The sequence below is a fragment of the Musa acuminata genome, chromosome BXJ1-7, assembly GCF_036884655.1.
Source record: "Musa acuminata AAA Group cultivar baxijiao chromosome BXJ1-7, Cavendish_Baxijiao_AAA, whole genome shotgun sequence".
NCBI lineage: Eukaryota > Viridiplantae > Streptophyta > Magnoliopsida > Zingiberales > Musaceae > Musa > Musa acuminata.
Window position 1 is genome coordinate 32,077,837 of NC_088333.1, and position 25,111 is coordinate 32,102,947.

The 25,111-nt window shown below is 41.9% G+C and overlaps 2 protein-coding genes and 1 non-coding gene across 4 annotated transcripts; 1 reads left to right on the top strand and 2 right to left on the bottom strand.

Annotated features, from left to right (window-relative positions):
• Positions 1-945: 945 nt before the first annotated feature.
• Positions 946-1,017, bottom strand: TRNAC-GCA (transfer RNA cysteine (anticodon GCA)). Its single transcript has one exon. It is a non-coding gene; the product is annotated as a tRNA-Cys (tRNA).
• Positions 1,018-2,388: 1,371 nt separating this feature from the next.
• LOC135679053 (FT-interacting protein 3-like) lies at positions 2,389-8,399 on the bottom strand. 2 transcript variants are annotated; one of them, XM_065192437.1, is made up of 5 exons: positions 8,247-8,399; positions 8,049-8,144; positions 6,958-6,998; positions 6,317-6,391; positions 2,389-5,692 (listed from the first exon to the last, which is right to left on the bottom strand). In XM_065192437.1, exon 5 carries the CDS (start codon positions 5,656-5,658, stop codon positions 2,644-2,646), a length of 3,015 nt encoding a protein of 1,004 aa, XP_065048509.1. In that variant the 5' UTR covers positions 5,659-5,692; positions 6,317-6,391; positions 6,958-6,998; positions 8,049-8,144; positions 8,247-8,399; the 3' UTR covers positions 2,389-2,643. The 2 variants fall into 2 exon arrangements, with proteins under 2 accessions (XP_065048509.1, XP_065048510.1); XM_065192438.1 differs by lacking the exons at positions 6,317-6,391; positions 6,958-6,998.
• Positions 8,400-11,885: 3,486 nt separating this feature from the next.
• LOC135679054 (probable CoA ligase CCL9) lies at positions 11,886-13,981 on the top strand. Its single transcript, XM_065192439.1, has 4 exons — positions 11,886-12,196; positions 12,299-13,355; positions 13,450-13,553; positions 13,640-13,981. The coding sequence occupies exons 1-4, from the start codon at positions 11,993-11,995 to the stop codon at positions 13,847-13,849; spliced, it is 1,575 nt and encodes a 524-aa protein (XP_065048511.1). The 5' UTR covers positions 11,886-11,992; the 3' UTR covers positions 13,850-13,981.
• Positions 13,982-25,111: the final 11,130 nt, after the last annotated feature.

The following is a 25,111-nucleotide window of genomic DNA, read 5'->3' on the forward strand; positions in this document are numbered from 1 at the left end:
CCCCTCCTTCCTTGCCTATGGTCGATAGTGAGTCGGGGCTACAGATGACGATCACGAAGGTTGTGCCTCTAATTACTAGATCCAATGGGGTCTAGCAAGGGCTACTATGCCTTTATTGTTGGCAAGTTCAACGAAGGCTAAGGCTTTACCATCGTCAAGGAAGGAGACCTTGCCTCTCGGCGAGGAAGGAGGGCGACGAGGGTCACTACGCCTTTGTGGAAGGAGACATTGCCCTCGATAAGGAAGGAGGGCTACAAAGGTTGTACTTTTATCATTGGGCGATCGAGTGAGGAACCCACTCAAAAGTAAGGATGGCCGACGGGCAGAAGCGATGGTGGATCAAACAAAAAAGGCAAGGATAAAATGATCTTTTTTAGTCGATTAGGAGTGTTTTATGAGAATTTTTAAAGGTTAGACATTTTAAATTAAATGTTAAATATTTTTTTATGAATTTATCTAAGAAATAATTTAATAGTGATATAAATACCTCAAAATGGGGCTACAGATGATGATCACGAAGGTTGTGCCTTTATTACTAGATCCAATGGGGTCCGGCAAAGGCTACTATGCCTTTATTGCTGGCAAGTTCAACGAAGGCGAAGGCTTTACCATCATCAAGGAAAGAGACCTTACCACGAGGAAGGAGGGCGACGGGGGTCACTGCGCCTTTGTGGAAGGAGATATTGCCATCGACAAGGAAGCGAGGAACCCGCTCAAAAATAGGAATGGTTGACGAGCGGAGTGACGGTGGATCAAACAAAACAGATAAAGATAAAATGATCTTTTTTAGTCAATTAAGAGTGTTTTATGAGAATTTTTCAAAAGGTTAAATTTTTTTTTATGAATTTATCCAAGAAATAATTTAATAGTGACTTAAATACCTCACCCACATCTATTTTTTTTTTTTTGACAAAAAACATAGTTTATAATAGAAAAAACTATGATAGGGCCCAGCCGGACTCGAACCGGCGACCATTTGATCTGCAGTCAAATGCTCTACCACTGAGCTATGGACCCTTTAATATTTAAATAATTATTAATTCTGTAAAGTAATATACAAATATACAAGTCCCATAATGACTAATTCTTCCGGAAGAGTTTAATCTAATTCTTTATTTTGATCATATCGGCATTATAAGTATATTGATTATTCCCAATGACTGAATACTTTCTTTTGTAAATATTATGTGTATTTGATCTCATTTATAAATCATTTTTCTTCCCTATAAATTCCAATATAAGTAATAATTCTAGCTCTTATTGTTCATATATTATAGTATAAATATTACATAACTACTACTACTACTACTACTACTACTATTATTATTATTATTATTATTATTATTATTATTATTATTATGACTATTATTATTATTATTATTATTTCACTATCATCATCGTCGTCGTCATCGTCATCATCATCATTATTATTATCATGACGGGTGTTGAACCTCGTGTCTGTCAGATCTTTGAAGCCATAAGAAGATGATTGATAGAGAATGATTCCAATCCCTGTTACCCCATGTAAAAAGATAAATTGCATCTAGATTTCGTTTACGCCATGTGGATTATTGTGTCTCTCTTCCTTTCTTTTTCTTTTCACTCTTTCTTTACATTAATGATTTTTTTTTCCTTTTCTATTTGTTTTACAAGAGAGACAAAAGAGAAAGAAGGAATTACATTAATGATTATATTTCTTTTTCCTTTTCTATTTGTTTTACGAGAGAGAAGGAAAATAAATCGTCGACCATATCGGACCATTCGAAAAGGGATTGTCCGTGTTTCGGTCCACGTCCCAATTGGTACGTCTTCGGTGTCATAAATAGGATTATTGTGATATGGGGTGTGACAGTTTTTTTAATAATTCCAAGATGCACATATACATTATCTACAGTTTCCTGTTAGGGATCATTTCACTCGACTGTCGCATCTTTTTAGCTTGAAAGAGAGTAGACTACTTGTGATCAAGCATGGATATGCTCTCTAGCAGATGATCCAAGTGTTTTACAACCGTTTAATTAATTATATGCCACTGCTGCAAAAGTCCTTATGACAAGTAAAAGTCGCAACAAGTCAAAGCCATTTTGTGAGCCCCTTGAATGTTTTTGGATCATTAAAGGTTTGATCCAGCTTTGTTTTCTGTGTGATACACAAGTCTCGGTAGATTAGTTGCAACCCTCATCAACTCTTTATAGCTCAGAAACACAAAGATACACAGAAAACAGACCAACCGTGAACAATTGCATATTGAAAGCTGTCACACAAAGCTCAAGAACTCAGCACATCAAGTGCCAGTGTCATAGAAAGATGTTCCCGTGGATTATTTGCACGCATGTTCATCAACTGTTTAAAGACTTCCAAACAGGAGGAGCACAAGGCAAGAGCACATAGAGAAAAACTAATTGGTGTGTCATCAACTGTTTACCTGCAGCGGAAGCTCTCGAGTCTCAAGAACTCGCACATAAGCTGCGTTCTGTCATAGAGAACTTTCAACATTTTACTAGCAATGTTCATGGACGGTTTGGTTAAGACTTGGAACGAAAAAGGAGCACAACGTGAAAGAAAAATAATAAAGCAGCTATTAACTATCATACTACGACGATGGAAATACTACTACACCATAAACATTTAACTTCATACCATCTAAAGCATACTGTCAGTCCTTGCTGGCAACCTCCGGAAGAAGTTTACAGGCGCAGAAGGCATCCTGTGTCGGAATCTCGGATGCCGCATGACATAGAAGCCTGCCAGGGCAATTAACACCTGCAATGGGGTCACATACAGCACGAGTGCTGCCACCAAGCAGAATACCACAAATATAGCTGTCGCCCGTGGATCCCTCCAACTAAGCAATGCCTGGACCCTCTCCCCTTGAGTCGCTAAATCTCCAACCACAGTTTGTATCCTTCCAGCAACGCTCCTTAGCCGATCATACCTCATTCGAACAAGCTCTGCGCTCCTGCTGGTGGGAAATGTATCAAACTCCTCATCAAGCTCATCCGGTTGCACAGCCTCCGCATGAGAAATTTTTATGTTCATGTGTGGAGGATACCGTGGCCGATAGCGGTAATTCCAAATGCCTATCATGAACATGTACAGAAATATAGTAGGAAGTACCAGTTCTGGGAAGCATACGAGCATTAGGAACAGAATGTGCACCAACACAGTGGTGATGGGGTTCTTCCATGCGCAGACATCTTTAAACCACTTGCTCACTGCAAACAAGCCAGAGAAAACTGACATAAGCCTGAAGAAATTTGCTTTGCTTCGACGCATACTCCATAAGTGGGAGTCCACATCAGACATGTATTCGACAACTTCCTTTCTGAGGGGTGGCTCCATTCTGCCAAGTCGTGCAGCTACTATTTGGACGGCTTGGTGCCGCAGCATGTCCTGTTGCATCATGGTTAATGGCCGAATGTAATGCATCTTAGGCAGCAAAGGCCTTGAGTATGTGTACAACATGTTAATCAATGATGTCGATGAGAACCGTATGGCAAGATGGAGTTCACCCATCTTCTTGATGCCTGAAGGGTGTAAAACTAGAAGCGGGTATGAGTGTGTGTACACACGGCCTGTTTCAAGAGTTGAAAGACGTATGCGAACCTTGCCAATCTTTGCATCCTTGTTACCGCTAGAACCCTTCTCTCCTAGTTGGCAATTGTCAAAGACACCAACTGTAAGAACTGTATCTGGATCATAAACTTCCCAAGTATACTGCTCATTGTATTTCGGGGACAGGCTGTTGATGATAGTACGAGTACGGACCCATTTCTGCCCATACTTGGCTACACAGTATGTATCTGACGTCCCCTTTCCTTCTTGTGTCTTCATGGGATGAAGCCCCTCTGCATTAAGTATGCCAAGCTCAAGCAACCCAATTGATGGCTTCCATAGCTGCTTTGCTGTTGGTCGGAGGTCACTGCTGTAGTGGGTGGACTCATCAAGCACATGATATCCACCATCCAGGCAGACACGGAGGTGAATCCGGCTTGAAAATTTGTCCTTCTTTAGCTGGTCCACATCAACAGCAACAGGCTTCTCAAGACTGAACCACCGACCATAGATAATACGGTCATCAGCTCGCTTCTCTATAGACCCCAATGGAATAATAACACGGCCTATCACCTCATCTTTGTTTGGTCCTACACGGTCCTCTACAGAGAGAATGAGGTGATCCTCAAAGGGTTCTGCAGCCACAAGCATGAAGTCCTCATTCCAAAGAGGGTTGAATGTCCGTGCCTGAACTGCTCTTGTCCTCAAGACCTGATTGCCCAGTTGTACCTTGACATAAACATCGGGAAAGCGGGTCTTGTCAGACATTACAATATCTTGTGCCTCAACAACGTTGACTCGAACATACCATAGCCTGGGTGCATGGTAGACTTTCGACCTTATGTGAGAGCCAACAGCAGAGGCACCAACAGGTGCCGCCGCATCCGAGTGCCATGCATCAGGAAATGACTCATCAGCTTGGGTTCCTATCCAAACCGCAAGCATCAGTTCACCCTTTGTTTTATCACCCTTCTTATCCTCAAGCCGGTACCACTCTGGAGCCAATGGACTATCTGGTGGGACACGTGACGGTACATCATTTAAATCAAAGCGAACCAAACCAACAAAATCATCCTTAACCAGATCCTTGTCTTTGACCACAACTTCAACAATTGATGCCTGCAGCTGATCTCTAGAAAATGCAAATACTTCATTCCATTCTGGGTTCTGCTTCTTCTCAAAATGCTTTGTGGTTCCCTTGTAGTTACCCACTCTCACTTCGACAAAAGGATCTAGGCTTCCTGTAACATCCATGGCTGGCAAATCTTTTGCCTTCACCACACGCACAAAAAGATATTGCATTTGTTCCACAAGATCATATGTACTAGCTGGCTTATCAGCACGAATAACTCGGCCTCCAACAATCTGACCACCACCAAGGAAAGGGCTAGTTTCTTTTAGTGCATAATCCACTGGTTGTTGGGAGGACGCCGATGAGTACATCCTGACAATTCTGGGGGGCTGAGGCTCAGGTTTCATAGGATCAGCTGCATACCTCACTGGCTCACTAATTGGAGCAGAAGAATGGTGCTGGTGGACTTCTTTTGGGACACTGTGAAAGTTATACCTTGCTTCTGATCTGTTTTCTGGAGGTGAGCTTGTATTTAATATTGAGACTTGGGCAGGTACTTGATGTGCTTGACTTGGAGGAATATCATTTGAGTGAGGACCAATTGCTGGAAGTGGACTAGAAGGTTTTATTGAGGGATCATCAGTAAGGAAAACCTTAAGGCCAAGTTCTCCCTTCACACGTGAAAATATGCCACGCTTTTCCAATGGATAGTGCATGACTACAGCATCTGCATAGGGAACAAACGAGGTTCCAGCAATTCGGACCTTGCCAAGGAATGGCCTGGAATGTGTAGCTCTGTTCACGTTGTACACAAAAGCTTCAAGTTCAAGTTCAGGAAGAGAAGCAGGATTTGCAATGTTGAAGTAGAAGCATTCATTCCAGACAGGATTAAGGTCTTTTTCCTTGATGGTGGTACGAAACTTCTGGCCATCAAACTGAAGCTCCACACACGGACAGGCAGAACCTTGCCCATCCTTGGGCATGAGGTCATGGGCACTTACAACTTCCACACCCAATTTATAACTGCTCATCTCTATTAAAACTTACTGGAGTTTCGTCAAAATTCTACATAGTTGAAGGATTCAAGACAATATAAGTAGTCATGTCTGGAAGGTGAAGAAAAGAGCAAGATATTCTCATGCTGAGCAAAGAGCAGAAGAAGATATTCCAAATCTGGCCATTATAACTACAAGTACCTATGTTGATAATTATTAACCACGAATACCTTATCTCTGGGACATTCTTTGGCATTGAAAGACTAAGAAAATTCAACTTACGAAAACAGATCAGGGATCATTTTACCATAAACAAACTAGATAGTCTAGAAATATAGAAGCAACACTGATCAATACAAAAAAGGATTCACAATTACATGATTACAATTTTTTTAGTACCATATATTAGCAAACGTAAATGCCTGTGACAAGTTTATTGTAGAATAGAAATAGAAAATTGAAAAGAATTTCTGAGTTATTATGTGAATAATATCATTCAGCCACTGCATTTTACAAAGCCTTTTTGCTGAATGTTGTTTGCTATTCTGCAAATTTATACAACCACTTACCAGTTTGAATTCTTGTTGAATGTGTTCTCTTATCAAGTGTGTTAATTAACCAGTACAATATGCATTGGTCGTAGCACATAACAACATTTGCATGGGAAACTAGACATTGAGAATCAAAACTTTACCTTTTTGAAAGATTGGACACTGAGAAACCGCAGATTATTTGGATCTCATGCAGTGTGAAAGAACCATTCCTTTTCCTACAAAAGATAATCGGAAGAAGGACAACCACATTAATTTAAGCAAAATTAACGAAAGAGAAAAAAAAGAAAAAAATCATCATAATTTAAACTCATCAAATTAACAAGAGTTCCAACCAAGCATAAAAAGATTGTTGAAAGTAAGAACCCACTAAGGAGAACCAATAAATTATAATGTAATTAATCAGTAGTTGAATGTAGAACAAATACAACATAGCAAATTCAGACAGCACCAAATATAAATACATGTGGAACAATGCAACTCAACAAATTTTGAATACATTGTCCAATGCAATTCAGAAAAAAAGATGTCATTGTCACAACATATCAAATTAAACAAGAGTTAACCAAACATAAAACGAGAGCCACAAGTGAGAAGCCAGCAAAGAAAACTGATATATGATAACATAATAGCCGGATGTGGTGCAAATATAGCATCCAATAAAAGTACGTAAAAGAAATTCTTGGAGTCTGTCAAATGATGCAACTTAACATACTTATAATATGATATTCAATGTAATTATTCACAAAAAAAAAACAAACAAACCTCAAGCACAATTGCTTACCAGAAGTTTAATGCCTAAGGAGGAAGTGAAGAATAGCCTACCTGAAAGTAAAAGACAAAAAATTGTTAGATTGGCATAGTGAAACTCTTCACTCCATCTAATTAAACATTGATAAACAAGAAGCTAAGTAAATGAAATAAGTTACCAATGGTTTAATCCACAATGACAGAGGCACACGAAAAAGGAGTCAAAAGTTCGAGATCCAAAATATCATAAGCACTCATCAACAATGGTAAAGATGTATCTCCAAATAAGAAAATGGAATGATCAATTAAAATTCACTAAAATTTATTTTTCCACCATAGATTTTTCAGTTACAAGTCTAGAGAAGGTTTTACGAGAAATAGCATAGACAGGATGCACAAAGAGAGGAACACAGTAAAGTTACACTGTTAGACTTGCAAGCCTACACAAATGATGTACTATACAGACAGGTGAGGTACACATATGATCCCCCCTGTATACGGGAAAACAATCATGCCTTCCTTTTTAACAAATAGATTTCCGGTAGCAACACATTGAATGTGACAGATGCATCTTTTCTTATGAGACGAATGTGATCAGGAAGGCACAAAGACAGGAAATTAACATGAAAACAGCAAATCTTCCCTGTCTACAATTAACGAAGGACCAAAGCTTCCGTTTTCCTACAGTAATAGCCAGATCTATTTAGGAAAAGCTCACCAGTTATGAAGGTAACCAAGGGAAATACAAACAGCCAGTGGTGTGGGAAGAAAGGGCCAAGCTTGCTTATTGCAGCTACAATGAAAGGATGAAAGACCTTTCAAAAGAAAGCAATTGACAACGAAAAATAAGGTAGCACCCGAGCCATCAATGGATACCCAAATTTCACGGTCTCACATAAGCTATAACGAACATATCCCGCTCTAATCAACAAACTCCCCTTCAGATCTGTCCCTAAATTACCACGAGAACCCATTTTTCCGTCTGCCAGCCGCTCTGAACAATTTTTCTTCCAGCGAAACCACAATCGACAAAGCCAAAATAAAATTTTCATTTTTTTCTCGAGAAACCACTTCAATGGCGTAATGGAAGCGAAAATAGTCGGATCGAAGACGCAAGCACCTCACCTTCCGAGCTGAACTTGTACAACTCGCCCTGCTTCCTCGAATCACACTTCCGGGGGTCGATTCGGTCGAGATCTGGAGCAGTTACAGCATCAAGCTCTACAAAAAGAGGAGGAAGTAAACGGAAGGGATTAGCAAGGAAGTGAGGACGGAGTGGGTGCGGGTGGGGAAGAGGAGGGAGGAGGAGGAAAAGCAGCTTACCCCTGCGGCCATATCCCTGGGGGAAGGCGAACACGGTCGACTCTTTCTTTATGGCCTTTTCGATGTCGTCTTTCCCTCTTTTGTCTTCTGATCCTTTGGATCTCTTCTCCCAACTCCTTCGTGGAATGCTAATATAGCAGCAGCTGTTCTCAGTCTTCGTAGTCGCTTTTAACGGAAAGTAAATCAAATTAAAAGTAATTAAATGGATAAAACGGTCTAATTTCAATTTGGAGTCGTTGGGCGTCGGTAGCGCACAAAGCCCACACGTTATCAGATTCCCACACCACCCGTACCTGATACCCTGTCGGTCCCACAGAGGACTTCATTGATCTTCGAAGTCGGTAGACTGTGGAGTATGTCGGCCAAGTGTTCCGACGGATGGGCGAGTAAAAGCTGGCATCGAGCACCCGCAGCTCGCAGACCGCGGAGTTAATGGTGGCGATGCTTAAGTACTCACCCATGTCACGAACCCGACTCGCTTACCTTGAATTATTACTGAACATAAATGTGGGTCCCGCTTGTTGTATCGAATGAAAACTAGGATGGACAGTCGTGTGGAAATTCAATACCGACGAGCGTGTCTGCCTATATATTTCACCCCGAAGTTGGATGAAATAACAAAATTGGCATCTACGATCATTCTTCGCCACCAAATCAGCACCGATGTTATTTTTAGGATATTTATTTTTTATGGTAATTATATGAAGAAAATTATTTAGCGTTATTGAATGTTATTATTAGATTTATGACAACTGAAGTATTTCGGTATTTATTCACTATCGAACGAGAAAAATAGACGCGATTATTCGAGGAGGACTCCCCGTTTTTCTTTCTCATTCCGCAAGCAAAGGGGGGTCTTAAGGAAAAGGAAATGGCACGGAAGACGTCCCTTTCCTGACGCACGACTAACAGCTTCGAAGGGCCGATTCGGCCCCCGTGGCGTGTGCACGCAAAAGATCGAACAGGTTGCGCGCATTCTTTTGCTCGGTCGGTGCGGCATGGGAAACACTGCCGCTCACATGGTGCTGCGGGTGGGACGTGGTGGGAGAACTCCTTGCCCTAAAAACAATAGCCTCGATCGAGATGATCGATTATGAAAGGAGATACCTCGTCAGGTCAGCAGAATCCGATCGCTCGCGGCATCGATCGAACACGTGATCACGACCGCCGCCTTGGTCGTCGTGCGAGGGAGATGGAGGGGGGAGAGGTGGTTTGCGCACGCTGAAACGACGGGCTCGACCGTGTGGGTTATCCGCTTTCTCTCATGTGCGGTCAAGCGCGGTGGGCGGGGGCAGACATCGGGCTCGAGGAGTGTCGGTCACGAGGACGGGCCCATCACGAGGACCACGTGGTGGTAAATGACGATGGGCTGCCCGAGTGGTCGGTGGACCGGAAGCTGGTCAGATCCTACGACTGTGACCCGACGAAGTTTCTCGGTTGATGCGGCGTGTCGGCCTTGGCGAATTGGCGGGAAATTTAGCTATAGCAACAGAAAGATGGACCTATGATGGATCCATAACAGGCCCAGCCCAACGATCTTACGAATGGATGTACCAAAAAAATTGTAAGTCTATTCAAGAATAATATTTGATATAAAAAGTTTTCACATCTGATTATTTTTATTTTAAAAATAATAAAAATATTGATTATTTTTTAATAATAATAATAATCGAGGATAAGGGATTACGTGCTTGTGGTCCGTTTAGCACTCGATTTCAATTAGTTCCGTGTCCGTAGCTGCGATATAAATCAGGGGCAAAACCGTCAACTTAATCTCTTCGTCGAAGACGCTGTTCGCTGTCCGCCTTCCTGGAGCAACGATAAGGGGGTGGAGGAGGGATTCGAAGACGCAAGCGATTAGGTCATCAGCCGGCCTCGGAGACGAACGAAGCCTGAGGAGTCTGTGTCCTCCTCCACAACTGCTGTTGCCGTCTGTTCCAGTATTCATTGATGTGATGTAAAATGGTGAGGATGTCGTTCGATAGGCACACTGGGTGGAGGTGGAATGCTGGAGACGGGGGCCCACGAGAGCCTGAGGCATCCCCTGCCACAGAACTAGCAGAAATATCCATGGCTTAATAGTGGCCATCGTGAGTCGAACAGTTTCTGAGTGACTTTGGCACGTCTGCTGATAATAAATCGTTGGTGTGCATTCTAATGTTGGCCAAGACAGATTAAATACGCATGCCACTAGGCGGGCACTCGGAAGAGGCCAGAATCTTCCGCGATGCGATGCGATGCGATGCGATGGATGAGTGTAGATTCTTATCGTGTGTTCCTTTCTCTGCATCAGGCAGGTGACGTGATTCCACATACATACAATTGTAAGGTCCAGATTCACATACCTATGCAGCCAGCTTCACACCCTTCTTTCGGGCTTCCTTTCCCATTACGGATTTGCAGGTTTGAGATGTAAACCTGGCGGATTTCCGGCTTCTCTGTCTACCTTGTATAATGATACAATCGAAAGAAATCCTAAAATTTAAATCTAGTTTCACTTGACTCAATTTTTAAAGTATTATGAATACAAGAAGGCATGCCATGCGAAGAACATGAAAGTTGCCTCCTAGTCTACCAACAGATGTGCATGCTTTAGACTTTGAACAAAGGTTTTTAATATCAGCCGACACACTAAGTGAAGTGTCAAATACATACACGGAACTTTGGAAAATACTCAAATCAAAACCGTCCATCATAATCATATTAACGGATCTGAACCGTCCATCTTCAATGAGAAAGCAAATATTAACCTGCTGGTTGGTTGCCTCTTCATGGATCGATGAGCCGTTTTCCAATGCTTATCCCCAACCCATTGGGATATGCTCTTTATCCAGGCGCTTGCCTGCTAATTAGTATCTGTCGTCGACACGTTTGTCCCAACTTGAAGCGAGAAACTTCGGGTTGCAAGCCATCCATGATGTCCATGAATTCATGGAGTTCTGATGCATATCAGTCACTATAGCGATACTGTTCGGCTTGTCTCATGACGACTTGAGCTTTGACCTGAATCAAGCCATTGTCGCCAACCAATCTTGCACCTTTGACCGGAATCAAGTGTTGCAGTGAGTCAATCCACGGACCGACTTTAGGGCGACCAATTAGAATTGTTATTATTATTGTTATTATATTCATCTTTATTTACTTACAGTAACCAATGATTCCTCGATGAAGTAATTATCACAGGCTTTTATAAAAGAGACGCTGGCACACACAAACTCCGTCAGGCAGGTGCGTCAGGTGGAGGTGGTATCTGAATTGGAGATAAAGCCGGAGACGTCACGTGAAGTCCCTCCGTTACCCTTTCTCCTGCCTCACGTCATCGATCTGCTCCACCGTCATGTCCCACCCACCGCTCCTTAGGCAGTTTCCTGGGAAACAGATAAAATAAAGATATGAACGGCTCTGATCTTAATCACGAAAAATATCCCCTCGATCTCTACCTCCACGTATACCCGTGGCAGCCGTCATCGCCGAGGTCACGCCCACAAGTGGCCATGCGGAACGCGGATCGTCCAACGCGCGACACGTATCAAAATGAGAGAGGAGGTGGTGGGTTTGTGGGCGGGGGAGGTTGTCGCTCCTTTCCTGACGTGTTCCGCATTCGCGGCTATATATATGACTGCTCCGCCCCGTTCCCTCCACACTCTTCTCTCGTTCGCCGTTTCGTCTGTTCTGTGGTTGTCTGTGTTGCAGCGGTTCTTTATTTGTTTTCGTCTCTCCTTTATGTGGTAACTTGAGCGGTGACGATGGAAGGGCTCACGACTCTGACCGGGCTGCTGCGGAAGGCCGCCGGAGACTTCCCCTCCCGGCGCGCCATCACCGTCCCCGGGCGCCACGAGCTCACTCACGCCCGCCTCCACCAACTTGTGGACGCCGCCGCAGCTCGCCTTGCTGCAGCCGGCGTACGCCCTGGCGACGTCGTCGCCCTCGCCTTCCCCAACACCGTTGAGGTTTGTTGCTTGTCCTTTTTTATTTTTATCCTTGGTTTGATTGATCTTCGCCTTGGGTTTTTCGCGATCATGCTGCTGATGTGTTGCTTCGGTTTCGTGCAGCTTGTGATTGTGTTCTTGGCTGTGCTCCGCACCCGTGCCGTGGCCGCCCCGCTCAACCCGGCCTACACCCGCGATGAATTCGTGTTCTACCTCTCCGACTCTGAGTCGATTCTGCTGCTGACGAATGCCGAGGGCAACGCGGCGGCGGAGGCTGCCGCGGCCCAGCTCGGGATCCCCCGTGCCGCCGCCTCCCTCCGTGACCCCTCCGGCTTGCTCGAGCTCACCCTCCCGGGAGACAGGCCCGCGGCAGAGGGCGTCGCCCCAGTCGCCGGTCGCGTCAACGACCCCTCGGACGTCGCTCTGTTCCTGCACACCTCCGGCACGACGAGCCGGCCCAAGGGCGTGCCCCTCACCCAGCTCAACCTGGCCGCGTCCGTCACCAACATCCGGTCCGTGTACCGGCTCAGTGAGTCCGACTCGACCGTGATCGTTCTCCCCCTGTTTCATGTTCACGGCCTTGTCGCCGCACTCCTCTCATCCCTTGTCGCCGGCGCCTCGGTCACCCTTCCGGCCGCTGGCCGCTTCTCGGCCTCCACCTTCTGGGCCGACATGCTCGCCTCCGGCGCCACGTGGTACACCGCGGTGCCCACCATCCACCAAATCCTGCTCGACCGCCACGCAGCCCGGCCCGAGCCCGCCTACCCTAAGCTCCGCTTCATACGGAGCTGCAGCGCGTCGCTGGCACCGGCGATCCTGGAGCACCTGGAGGCCGCCTTCGGCGCGCCGGTGCTGGAGGCATACGCGATGACGGAGGCCGCGCACCAAATGGCGTCGAACCCGTTGCGAGAGGACGGCCCGCGGAAGCCAGGCGCTGTGGGGCGGCCAACGGGGCTGGAGATGGCGATCCTCGACGAAGAGGGCGCCCGCCGCCCGCCGGGCGTGCCAGGGGAGGTGTGCATCCGCGGACCCAACGTGACCCGGGGCTACAAGAACAATCCGGAGGCGAACAAGGCGGCCTTTGCCTTCGGATGGTTCCACACCGGCGACGTCGGCTTCCTGGACAGCGATGGCTACCTCCACCTCGTCGGTCGCATCAAGGAGCTCATCAACCGCGGAGGTACCCCCCCAACACGCATTTCCTCGAACAGGTTGCATCCCACGATCTAGTGTAATCTCAGCCATCTGATGTTCTCGTCCACTGCTGATCACAGGCGAGAAGATCTCTCCGATAGAGGTGGACGCGGTGCTGCTGGAGCATTCCGACATCGCGCAGGCGGTGGCGTTCGGCGTGCCGGACGACAAGTACGGGGAAGAGGTAAGCCGCTCGTCGCCTGGTTAAATCTGATCCATCGGTTCTCTAATAGACGGCAGCTATTGACCGGTATGCGTGATGGATTGCAGATAAACTGCGCGGTGATACCGAAGGAGGACGCGGAGATCGACGAGGCGGATGTGCTGAGGCACTGCCGGAAGAACCTGGCGGCGTTCAAGGTGCCGAAGAGGGTGTTCATAACGGACTCGCTGCCGAAGACGGCGACGGGGAAGATCCAGCGCCGGACGGTGGCCGAGTTCTTCGTGCCGCCCGCCAAGGCACCCAGGGCCGGAGCTTAATATTCGACTGCTTCCGGTCTGCTAATAGGCTACGACAAAATCATATGAAAGGAAAAAAAACGCCCAAAAAATATCGTATTTCCAATGTAATAGAATCCCTTTTAATATCATTATATGTTGTTTTCATGTAAACCATTGCTATTCGTCTGTTGCGGACCGGTGAGATTTGGGCGCAAAGGTGTATCACGACTGCTTACCTACCGTGCTTGGGAGTGGTCGCGGGGTTTTGTCTTGGTTCGGCGCACGGGGTGGTGGGAACTGACGCTCGAACGCACGACTCGGACTCTCGAGGCCAAGAAGAGGGGGGAGGGAATGGTTGCAAGTTAGTCACGCGATGCGCAACCGCGCTGTTTGAAGTGACATGGGTCAATCACATGGGTCAACGGGTCAAAGGAACGAGTGACGTCTGTGCTTTATTTGGGTACATTTTTCCTCTTAAAAATATTTTTAAGTAAGATTTGATTCAGAAGCCAATAAAATTAGTTTAGTTGATCTGTCATTTCATTTTGCTACCCGCGTGATTAATATTTTTTATTAAATAAAAAATGAGAAAAGAAAAAGATGGCTGGCTTACCTTTTTTCTTGCAGTTAAAATATTAATTTTATTTTTCTAAAAAAATGAGAAGAGTATTTGGTAGAAAATAACAATAAAAAAAATAAAGTTTTGTCCTCACTTTTATCAATAAGTTTTTCCTTTTCTTTACATAGATAGGATCGAGTAGCAAAATAGTAGGTTCCCATCGCCTGCACCGTGAGATCCCGACCAGAAATAAGGTGTCTTGGCAACAGCTGCTTAAGTGGACTGCATTGTTTCTGAGATGAGATATCATCATCCCCAAAGATTCAGTCCACGAGTTGCGCTCCACACAATGCATGCATCTCCGCTCCTTTTCTTGTCGGTCACGGAAGAGATCTGAGGCCACTGCTTCTCCATTTAGCTGTTGAATATTATTAGTCAGATTCGTTTTGATGATTGTTTCTTTCTTCTTCTTCTTCTTCTTCTTCTTCTTCTCATCTTATTATCTAAGAAGGAGAAGAAGTAACATTACATATGGACGATCTAATGATACGTCGTTCTATGACTATGATGTCTACTCAGTCAAAGCGAGGATGTTCATCTATCTTTGTGAAAAACTTGTGACAACGACTTGAGATGTCATGTTATTGATTGTAACGCTGGACGATTCAACATACGTCTGTCTTCACAGCCAAATAACGTTCTTGTTTCGTATTATCATCTCTTTTTTTTTATTAACCCCCTCTGCCTCTACGCATAGAAAAGCTCATTATGAAAAGAAGCTTCCAAGTTTGACATATTTGAGAATATTATACATCTATTTTGCATGATCACTTATCAATTTTCTTTTTATTTTTTTAACACTAGACTTAGCGATAATCTTAAACGTTGGACTCCGATTAGATCTAAATAACTAAAAGATTGGACAACTGAAATATAAAGTAACATTATCAAGTTTATATGAGAAGCAATTTAACCATTTATAATATTTCTGTCTTTTGATGAAAAGTCTATTTGATTAGAAAAAATATTCACCTCTAATCAAGACTTAACACATGGTGTCCAAGTCCAAAAAAAAAAGTCATTATGTCAATTGAATTGAAACTCAAAATGAAAATTTTCTTCGAATTTATTTTTGTGTGTGGTTAATAAAGTTTGACCCTTCTCTTCCTCTATTACTTAGTTTACTTTAAAAGTGTAACTTAGACGTCCAAGAGATCATATCGGGAATCACGCTCGACATTGATTTTATTACAAGATCAAAGGCTTCTAGCGTAAGATGGATATGATGCAAATCACTCGAGTTCACCAACTTCGTCCCCTAACACTATCCAATATACATCTATTTGATTTTTTATTAAAAATTATTAATGATTAGGTGTCACGAATATAAGACTCGCCCATATTATAGAGCGAAGAACCGAAAACAAATTAGAGGATCAGTTTCTTCGTTAAAAATAAATAGATTTAGAAATTCGAGCCTGCGTGGGAAGCTAATTGATGTTTCATTTTCCTGGCAATTAATATATTTGAACTTACCATATAAGTAGCCACAAGACACTTTATTTCAGTCGGTCCATGGCAGCATATGACATGTCATGAGCACATGACATGGCATGAATTAAGCAGCAGTAGTGACAGCAGCCTATCAGAGTGTTGTTGAGTTCTTCAAGCAATCAATAAGAGTGAGTTAAGTTTCCTTTCATTGAAAAGGACTTGTAAGACAGCTTTCAGACTCGCACACAAATCTAATTTACAATTTGAGGCATTAGGGTGGTGAAGTCGTTCCCTATCAATTTCCAGTGACAGAGTTAGCTAAAGTCCATCAGTGTCCTTCCATGTGTACACGTAAGTTAGAATCCAGCTTACGGGACTACTTTTCTATAACATCATACCTCAGGCAAACAAGCAACTGTTCGCATGCCCACTCAAATGGCCCACACTTTTCAAGACGTTGTTTTTGCAGGATGATGGTGTATGTAGCTTAAACTTTTTTCTACACAATCTTTTTTTTATATTTTAAGATAATTATATTGGCTTTTGTGCATAAAATCCATGTTTTATTTTGTTTACTGTTCTTCTCAAAATTCTTATTTGCTTATAGTTTAAATAAAAAATAAAACTAATGTAAGGGTAGATATGGGACCGACACCTCGTCATCTCGTAACCAAAATCTCAATAGAATATTAGGTGGACCGGATGTTACCATGGATTCAATATATCATGATCATAATTAAGTCCAAAAGAGATGCACCTCGTCATCTCCAAGGCCCGAGCATTCCTGGCCCAACATGACAAATCGTACCCTCAACAAGTAACATACTATCACTTGCATAACAACTAGTACCTACCATAATTATCCTTGTCAAAATAGATGCAACATACGCTATATTTTGTCAAGGATAATTCAAACTATGATCTCTTTCCTCTCCCAACAGGGACCACATCATTCTCGGCTCCTATTCCTCCACCTACTTTAGTACTAACACTTGTGGTAGAGTCTTGACCTCCCTCAATTGACATATCACAAGAGACACATTCTCCCTTGAATCCCTCTCACAAATCATATCTAAACCCACCACAAGAGCTCGAGGCCTAGCTCCTCAATAGCCAATATCCCCTCCAATGCTTGACGAGATGCCTCAGCTAGCCATGACCCTTGTCGTCCTAGGACATCCCTAGCTAATCGATCACCCAATGAATATTGCGATCTCGTATTCCCAAGGTTAATGGATCTCACCATCCCCACTCAGGGCTTACCGATTCCACGAACTACACTCTCCAAACACAAATCCAACAAATGGATCGGCTCTTGAAAGACATGCATCGATAATTCCACTTAACAAAGGAGAGAGATTCAACTGACTTCTCCTGACTAAGTCTCCTTTGTCTATAAGATCTAAGAGGAGTTGATACTGATGAGTTTTTGACTATCGACCTTCGAGGCATTTGATGAAAGCATAAAACATCTTGATATGATACACCTTCCCTACAATATTATGTGGCATGACACGAGAATAGTATTCCCATCTTAAACCATTCTTAATGAGCTCCTTTGCTAGCTGAATAAGGAGTTCAGGCAACACTTTGTCGGGAACATACACCCCAAACATTCAGCCACTACCCTTTTGATGATCCAATAGGCTGAGGAGATGTTTGCTGATTTTATCACTATATTCACAAATGATGCCTGAGGGACCACTGAAACACCCCCCTCAGTCCCATGTAAGCATTTATATTCAGGCTAAGGCCTTCTTAGCTCTTTTGGTCTCTAATAGAGAGGCACATGAAAACCATGTCCCAATATGCTTGAATGCTCTAACTAGTACATTATGACTAAGGCAATGGTCTTAGGAAAGCATGAGGAATCACACAAGTGTCCAAAATTTGGAGCGACCAATCCCGTCCCCAACCCTAAGGTCACATTGGTAAAGAAGACCCAATCGAGTAGGCCATCTCGATTGTGCCCGGACTTAATCCCTCCCTTGCCCCTCCCTCCTTGATACGAGTTGGATTAAGGTCTTCCTCTAGATCAAGAAATGGTTACTACGGGACATCGAGTGTCCCTATTTAGTAGTTGTGGCAAGTCTAAATACTAGAAGTTCCACTAGGACCATGACTATGATCCTGAGGATTGTCTTGATGTAAAAGAATAAATTAAAGAACTCATCCGTTGAGGGCACCTTAGGTGCTTTGTACGTAGATGCATGCTAGTCATATGTGCTATATAAGCCAATCACGTGAGTGATGACATGTGTGAGATGATACGTGTTCTTTTTGCTCATTATATTATTTGATATTTTATCACTTTATATTGCTTGCTGCATATATATATATATATATATATATATATATATATATATATATATATATATATATATATATATATATATATATATATATATAGTGATATCATTAGATTTGTGCAATGAGAATCAGATCATGTTGAGATCACAATAATGAGACCAATTCACCTTTAAACACAGACCCTAAATAATCATGGTCATAGGTTACTCGAGAGGGACATCGAGATAACCGGACAGATTGGTGTGCTGTATAGCTGTCCATATGATGGAGGTAGCTAGTCTTATAGTTGCTCGTGTGGGGACACTAGGGCTACTATGCAAGTGCTCATTGGAGAATGGGTTCACTAATTGATCCGCTCATGGAATACTGGATGGTTAATAATACCTCATTGTTAGACAGCGATTCCATTGTCCCATTGGTGTACCTGATCCTTAGACTTGAGATACCATGGATGTCCTGTATAAATACGATGTTAGAATCAAGTCGGCATTAAGAAGAGGGGAGGGGTGGTGAATTAGTACTTTCGATAAAAATGATGTTGATTCAAAGATTTGTTTGATAAAGCTTATATATGAAAAAACATTTAAACTTGAAAATATTCATAAGTATTGAGGGCAATGAGCAAGTAAATTAGTGAGTGGTGAGAAAGAAAAGAATGAAATGTTGAATCTCGTATTTTGATGATGAAACTACTTGATATATGTTTATGATTTAATCTGCGTTTTGAGTGACGCAGGGTGCTTCGATCAGGATGAGATAGTTAAAGCAGGAACATCATGTTGTGCCGGAGGAACATGTCAGAAGATTGGACGTCGGGCCGGTGGATCGGTCGAAGTATCGACTGAAGGCTTCGGGCCGTGGACTCGGGCATCGGGCCAAGAAGAGCAGGTATTGTGCCAAGGATATCGGAGTTGCGGAGTCAACTGGCCGATTGGGCAATAAGCTGCAGGAAAGGACGATGCGCCGAAGAATCGGATGAAGCGTCGAGGGACCAATGACATGCCGGACTGTTGGGAAATCATGGGGGGCGACATCATATGCGCAGCGGAAGAACAAGAAAACAAAAAATCCCCGATTCCCAAAAAGATGTTCGTCGTCGTGCGAAGATTGGTGCGCAAAAACTCCGCAAAACACAAAACTGCATAAAAATTCTTAATAGAAGAATGAGTTTGAACCCCTTTTGATGTGTCTCATATGATTAGCTCTTTAGGATGAGCATCTACATACTTCCATTCCTTGGGTAAGGATGTTTTGGAAGAAAATGCATCTAAGTTGCTAGATTGAGAAATGGTTTAATTTCAATTTAAAGTATCAAAGTTAAGATCATCATCAAAATCATTTTTCTTAGTTTCAGAAACTTTATTAAAAACCACATGAATAGACTCTTCTGTAACCAAAGTTCTTTTGTTAAATATATGAAAAGCCTTAGAAATAGAAGAATAACCAAGAAAAATTCCTTCATCGGATTTTGCATCAAACTTTCCTAAGGTATCTTTTTCATTCAAAATAAAATATTTGCACCCGAAGACTTTAAAATATGAAACGTTGGATTTTTCGTTGTTCCACAACTCATAAGGAGTTTTCGAAAGTAATGGTCTTACTAGAACCCTATTCATGACATAGCATGTCGTATTTACGGTTTCGGCCCAAAAATATCTGGGTAGGCTATGTTCATTTAACATGGTTCTTGTCATTTCTTGTAAGTTTTTATTTTTTCTTTCTACTACTCCATTTTGTTGAGGATTTCTCGAAGTGGAGAAATTATGGTTGTATCCATTAGATTCACAAAAATCTTGGAAATCACAGTTTTGAAATTCACCACTATGATCACTTCGAATTGATGAAATCATAAAACCTTTTTCATTTTGAATAAGTTTACAAAACTTAAGAGAAATACCTAAAGCAATCACTTTTGCGTGCCAAAAAATAAGTCAATGTGTATCTACTATAATCATCCACGATGACAAATACGTATTTGCTACCTCCTAGGCTTGATGTAGCAATTGGTCCAAACAAGTCCATATAGATAAATTGCAATGGTCTAGAGGTGCTTATTTGGTTCTTTGGTTTGAAACTACCTTTCATTTGTTTTCCTAGTTGACATGCATCACACACATTGTCTTTAACGAACTTTATGTGAGGAATTCCTCTTACAAGTTCTTTAGATGAGATTTGAGAGATTAGTTTCATGCTAGCATGACCTAATCTCCTATACCAAAGCCAAGCATCATCATTCAAAATCGAAAAACACATTTCATTATAAAGATCATCAATGTCGATAGTGTATACATTATTTTATTTTAGGGCAATCATAGATATGTTTTTGTATGGTTTTTCAATAATGCAAGCATTGGCTTCAAATCTAATGATGTATCCTTTATCACATAATTGACTAATGCTCAAAAGGTTATATTTTAAACCATCAACCAACAATACATCTTTAATAAAGTAGTTGGATTTGTTATCTATGGTTCCTTTACTAATAATTTTACCTTTGTTGTTGTCTCCGAAGGTGACATATCTTTCGTCTAGGCTAGTGAGTTTAGAGAATTGAGATGGATCTCCGGTCATGTGCCTTGAGCATCCACTATCAAGGTACCATCTCTTGCTCCTAGCTTATGATGGTATATTTTTCTATTAAAAAGGATGATTTTTAGGTATCCATTTGACCTTGGGTGGCTCAAAAATTGATCTACATATCTTATCATGTTGCATTGAGTCATTTGAGGTTCTTTTAGAAATCCAAATCAATTTATGTGGACTATATCTCTTAAGTGGACATTTATAGGCAACATTGTCACGCCCCCCAAATTTAATCAACAACAATCCATTCCAGGATCCAATCACACATTTGAGGATACTAAGAAAACGTTTAAGTCATTCACATTCATAGTTCCATAATTCATAAGACCTGTGCAATTTATAATCATACCATCATATCAACAAGCGACAGTGGAAAGCTAGAAGGTTTTGGGGCAAATCTTTCGTACTTGATAAGTTGATGTTGTATAAGTTCCTTTTGTGTGTATCAACGACAAATCTAGATTGATGTATCTTGTAAATATTTGAAAAGTACCCATCATATTGGGATTTTAGGAATGTTAAGCTGATTTGTGTAATGATATGAAAATATGGTAAACATTAGTTTTTATGATTTTATAGATTCCCACAACTATGGATTTATGATGTGGTTATGGTTTAGTTGAGTGGGTTTTGGATTTTGTGAATCATTACGTGATATGATGGTACGATTTGCACAGGTCTTATGGATTATGGAATATATGGAAATGGCTTGAACATTTTCTCAGTGTCCTCAAATGTGTGATTGGATCATGGAATGTATTATTGATCTATATTAAATTCGGGAGGCGTGACAAACATGTCCGAGTTTATAACAAAAGTTACATTTGGTGTGGGATGAAACATGCAAGGTAGGGCTTTTAACAAAGGTGGTTAGATTTTGATGAGAGCTGCTCATAAATTCGATTCCACCTCTCCTATGGATGTGACCCTTATTGGCAAGGATCATGTTCAAGGACTTGCTACTAACCTCAAAATTTTCTAAGGTTTTTTTGAGTAGCAAGTTTTCCTTTTGAAGTATTTCTAGTTCATCATATTTCGTACATGGAGCTAAACTATCATTGTGCTCAACTTTTAATCTATCTAAATCACTAACAAGAGAAACATACTCCTTTTTCAACAATTTATATTTTTTACTAATTAACTTACATTCATAAAATAAATCATGAAAAGTACTTAATAGTTCATCAAAGGATAAATGTGTATTTAATGAACTATTTACCTCATCTCCAATGGCCATTAGCGCATAGTGAGCAACTTGCTCGATGTTGGTTGGCTCCTCTTCTTTGGATACACTTGAGTAGTCCCAAGTTGCTTTAAAGGTCTTTTCTTCTCTAGTTGCTTCCTCTTTGCTTGGGGACATTCACCTTTGAAGTGTCCGGCTTCTTGCACTCATAGCATATCATTTGTTCTTTCTTGGATTCAACTTTATTTTTAGTATCATTTTTAAATTTATTTCTTTTATGAATTTTTTGAACTTTCTTGTCAAGAGTGTCAAGTCTTCATTATAGTCCTCATCACTTAAATTTTCTTTCAAGTGGTTTTCTTAAGTTCTTAGTGTCATATTCTTCCTGTTCTTTGGAAGGTTGTTCTTAAGCTCTTCATGAGCATTACAAGTCATCTCATAGGTCATTAGTGACCCGATTAGTTCTTCGAGAAGAAAGTTATTTAAATCATTGGTCTCTTGAATGACCGTTACTTTAGGATCCCAACTCTTTGGGAGGGATCTTAAGATTTTGTTAACAAGTTCAAAATTCGAGAAACTTTTACCAAGTCCTTTTAGACCATTGACGACATCCGTAAATCAGGTGTACATGTCTTCAATGGTCTCATTCGGTTTCATCCGAAATAATTCATAAGTATGGACTAAAAGATTAATTTTCAACTCCTTTACTCTACCAGTGCATTCGTGAGTAACTTCGAATGTGTGCCAAATATCAAAAGTTGTTTCATAACACCTAACAAGGCATTCATAGCCTTGGCATTTAGAGCGAAAGTCTTCTTCTCTAACTTATTCCAATCATTCATTAGAAGAGAAGACTTTTGAAAGTCATTTTCTACAATGTTCCATAATTCGAAATCCATAAAAATAAGAAAAATCCTCATTCTAGTCTTCCAATTAATGTAATCCGTTCCATTGAACATGGGCGGACGTGTGATTGAGTGACCCTCTTGGTTGTCGGCAAATATCATCTCTCTTGGGTTTCAAACCAAATGAGAGTGACCTTGCTATGATACAAATTGTTATTGTTAGGATCAAGAGCGACGCTAAGAGGGGGGTCGGGTGGGGTGAACTAGTGTAGCGAAAAATTATCGATTTCATAAAATATTTGTTTCGATTCAAACCATTTTGGAAGGATGTTGAACTTGAGGGCTTTCGTAAAAATGTAAAGAGAAGCTTAAAGAGGTTTGCAGTAATGTAAATTACATAAAAAGAAACACAAACCAGTGGTTCGGTCGATGTGACCTACATCCACTTTGGATTCCTCCTCCATCGAGGTCACCGCCGTCCACTAAAGTCCTTCCTTCAATATGGGAAGACCAACCACCTTTTACAGCTCTTTCTCCTTTTTTCGGGTTTAAGAGATAACCCTTACAAGCCTCACTCCTCTTTCTTGGATGTTTACAAAGCTAAGAGAGGGATGGGAGGACTCTTTCTTACTTTTACAACACTTAACACCCCAGAGATTCAAGAATATGTTAAACACTTTCGTGCCCTTTTATGTAAGAAATGATGGGGTTTTTATAGGCCCCAATAACTTCAAAATTGGAGCCAAAAGTGTCATATCCTCGAATTTCGGGGTATTGGCGGTACCACCACCATTACTAGGCAGTACTACCGTCTGTAGTCTGACATTGGGCCGTACCACTACTGGCAACATTAACTGCCAACAGTACCACCGCCCAGACCACTTGGAAGACTGGGTCTCCCAAGCGGTGCCATCGGTGACCATGATTTTAGGGGCTGAATGAGCTATTCAATCTGACCCAATTCAGCCCTATTAAGGGTCCAATTTGTCCTCTAACTAAGTTAGTGGGATTAACTCTCAATCCTAACTCAATTTACAAACTAACTATAATAATTAAGATAATTGACAAAGCATCTTATTTCGGTATGTCAATTGCTCTTTCGGCGAGCTTTCGACGAGCTTTCGGCGATCTTCCAGTGAATTTCCGACAAACTACCAGTAATGTTCCGACGGACTCTTGGCAAGCTCTTGGACTTTTCGGTTGGTTCTGGCAAAACTTCTGACGAACGTCCGGACTTTCGACGAACTCTTGAACTCCCAACGAGATCTCGATCTTGACTCCGGCACAACTCCTGCTTTATGTCTTACTGCTATCGTAGTTAATCCTACACACTTTTCTCAACATATAGATTAGATCTAACAATTTACAATTGATTTCATCATCAAAATCCGAGATTCAACAGAGTTTAGTTTAAACTCCGTTATCAATTGGTTGTCATCATAAAAAATGAGGATATTGTTGAATCTCAAATTTTAATGATGAAATCAATTGATGAGTTTATGATCTAATCTGCATTTTGAGTGACACAGGACTAATTTCGATCATAAAAGATAATTTGATTAAAGCAAAAGGAATTAGACGTTGGGTCGAAGTGAATATGTTTGAAGATTGGACGTTAGTCGGAGGATCGGTCGACGTGTCTACAGAAGGACTTCATGCCGTGAGTTCGGGTATCAGGCCGAAGGATCAGACATTGCGCCGAGGAGATCGGAAGTTGCGAGAGTTAACATGCTGATTGGACAATACATCGAAGGAGAGGACAATGTATCGAAGGATCGGACGAAACGTCGGATGAACCGATGATATACCAAACAACATAGGATTCACGCTTGTAATCGATTATGTCTAGATCAAGTTAGTTTAGAGTCTAATTGAGTTGGTTTTGGGGTGTAACAATGCCAACTTAAATAGGGGCCAACTAGGCCCGAATTAAGGCTATTTTGGGCCAATTGAAAGGCCCATTCAGTGACCCATAGTTGGCCCAAGTAGTGGCACCACTAGATTGGGCAATGGTACCGCCCAAACATAATCTCCCAAACCATGTCAAGCAGTGGTACTTTCGAAACATAGTCTCCTAGGTTGTCAAGTGATGGTACCGCCTAGTGTCAGTGCTGTAGGCGGTGGTACCGCCCAACACAGGCAGTGAGACCACCAAGACCCGGGAAACCCAAGATGTAGGTCACGATGATTCAACTACTATAAATCTGGTTTATATTTACTTTAAGCTTTTCATTTTCATTATAAACTGATTTCTTCCTTTCACTATGCTTACGAATGTATTTTCAAGTTAATATCTTTCGGATATTGGTTTTCATTGAACAAGAATT

Bases quoted from the DNA above. Each gene is read 5' to 3' on its own strand.
- LOC135679054 (XM_065192439.1), top strand. From the start codon at position 11,993: ATGGAAGGGCTCACGACTCTGACCGGGCTGCTGCGGAAGGCCGCCGGA. The intron at 12,197-12,298 runs GTTTGTTGCTTG...GGTTTCGTGCAG, and splicing joins CCTTCCCCAACACCGTTGAG to CTTGTGATTGTGTTCTTGGC. The intron at 13,356-13,449 runs GTACCCCCCCAA...TGCTGATCACAG, and splicing joins GGAGCTCATCAACCGCGGAG to GCGAGAAGATCTCTCCGATA.
- LOC135679053 (XM_065192438.1), bottom strand. From the start codon at position 5,658: ATGAGCAGTTATAAATTGGGTGTGGAAGTTGTAAGTGCCCATGACCTC.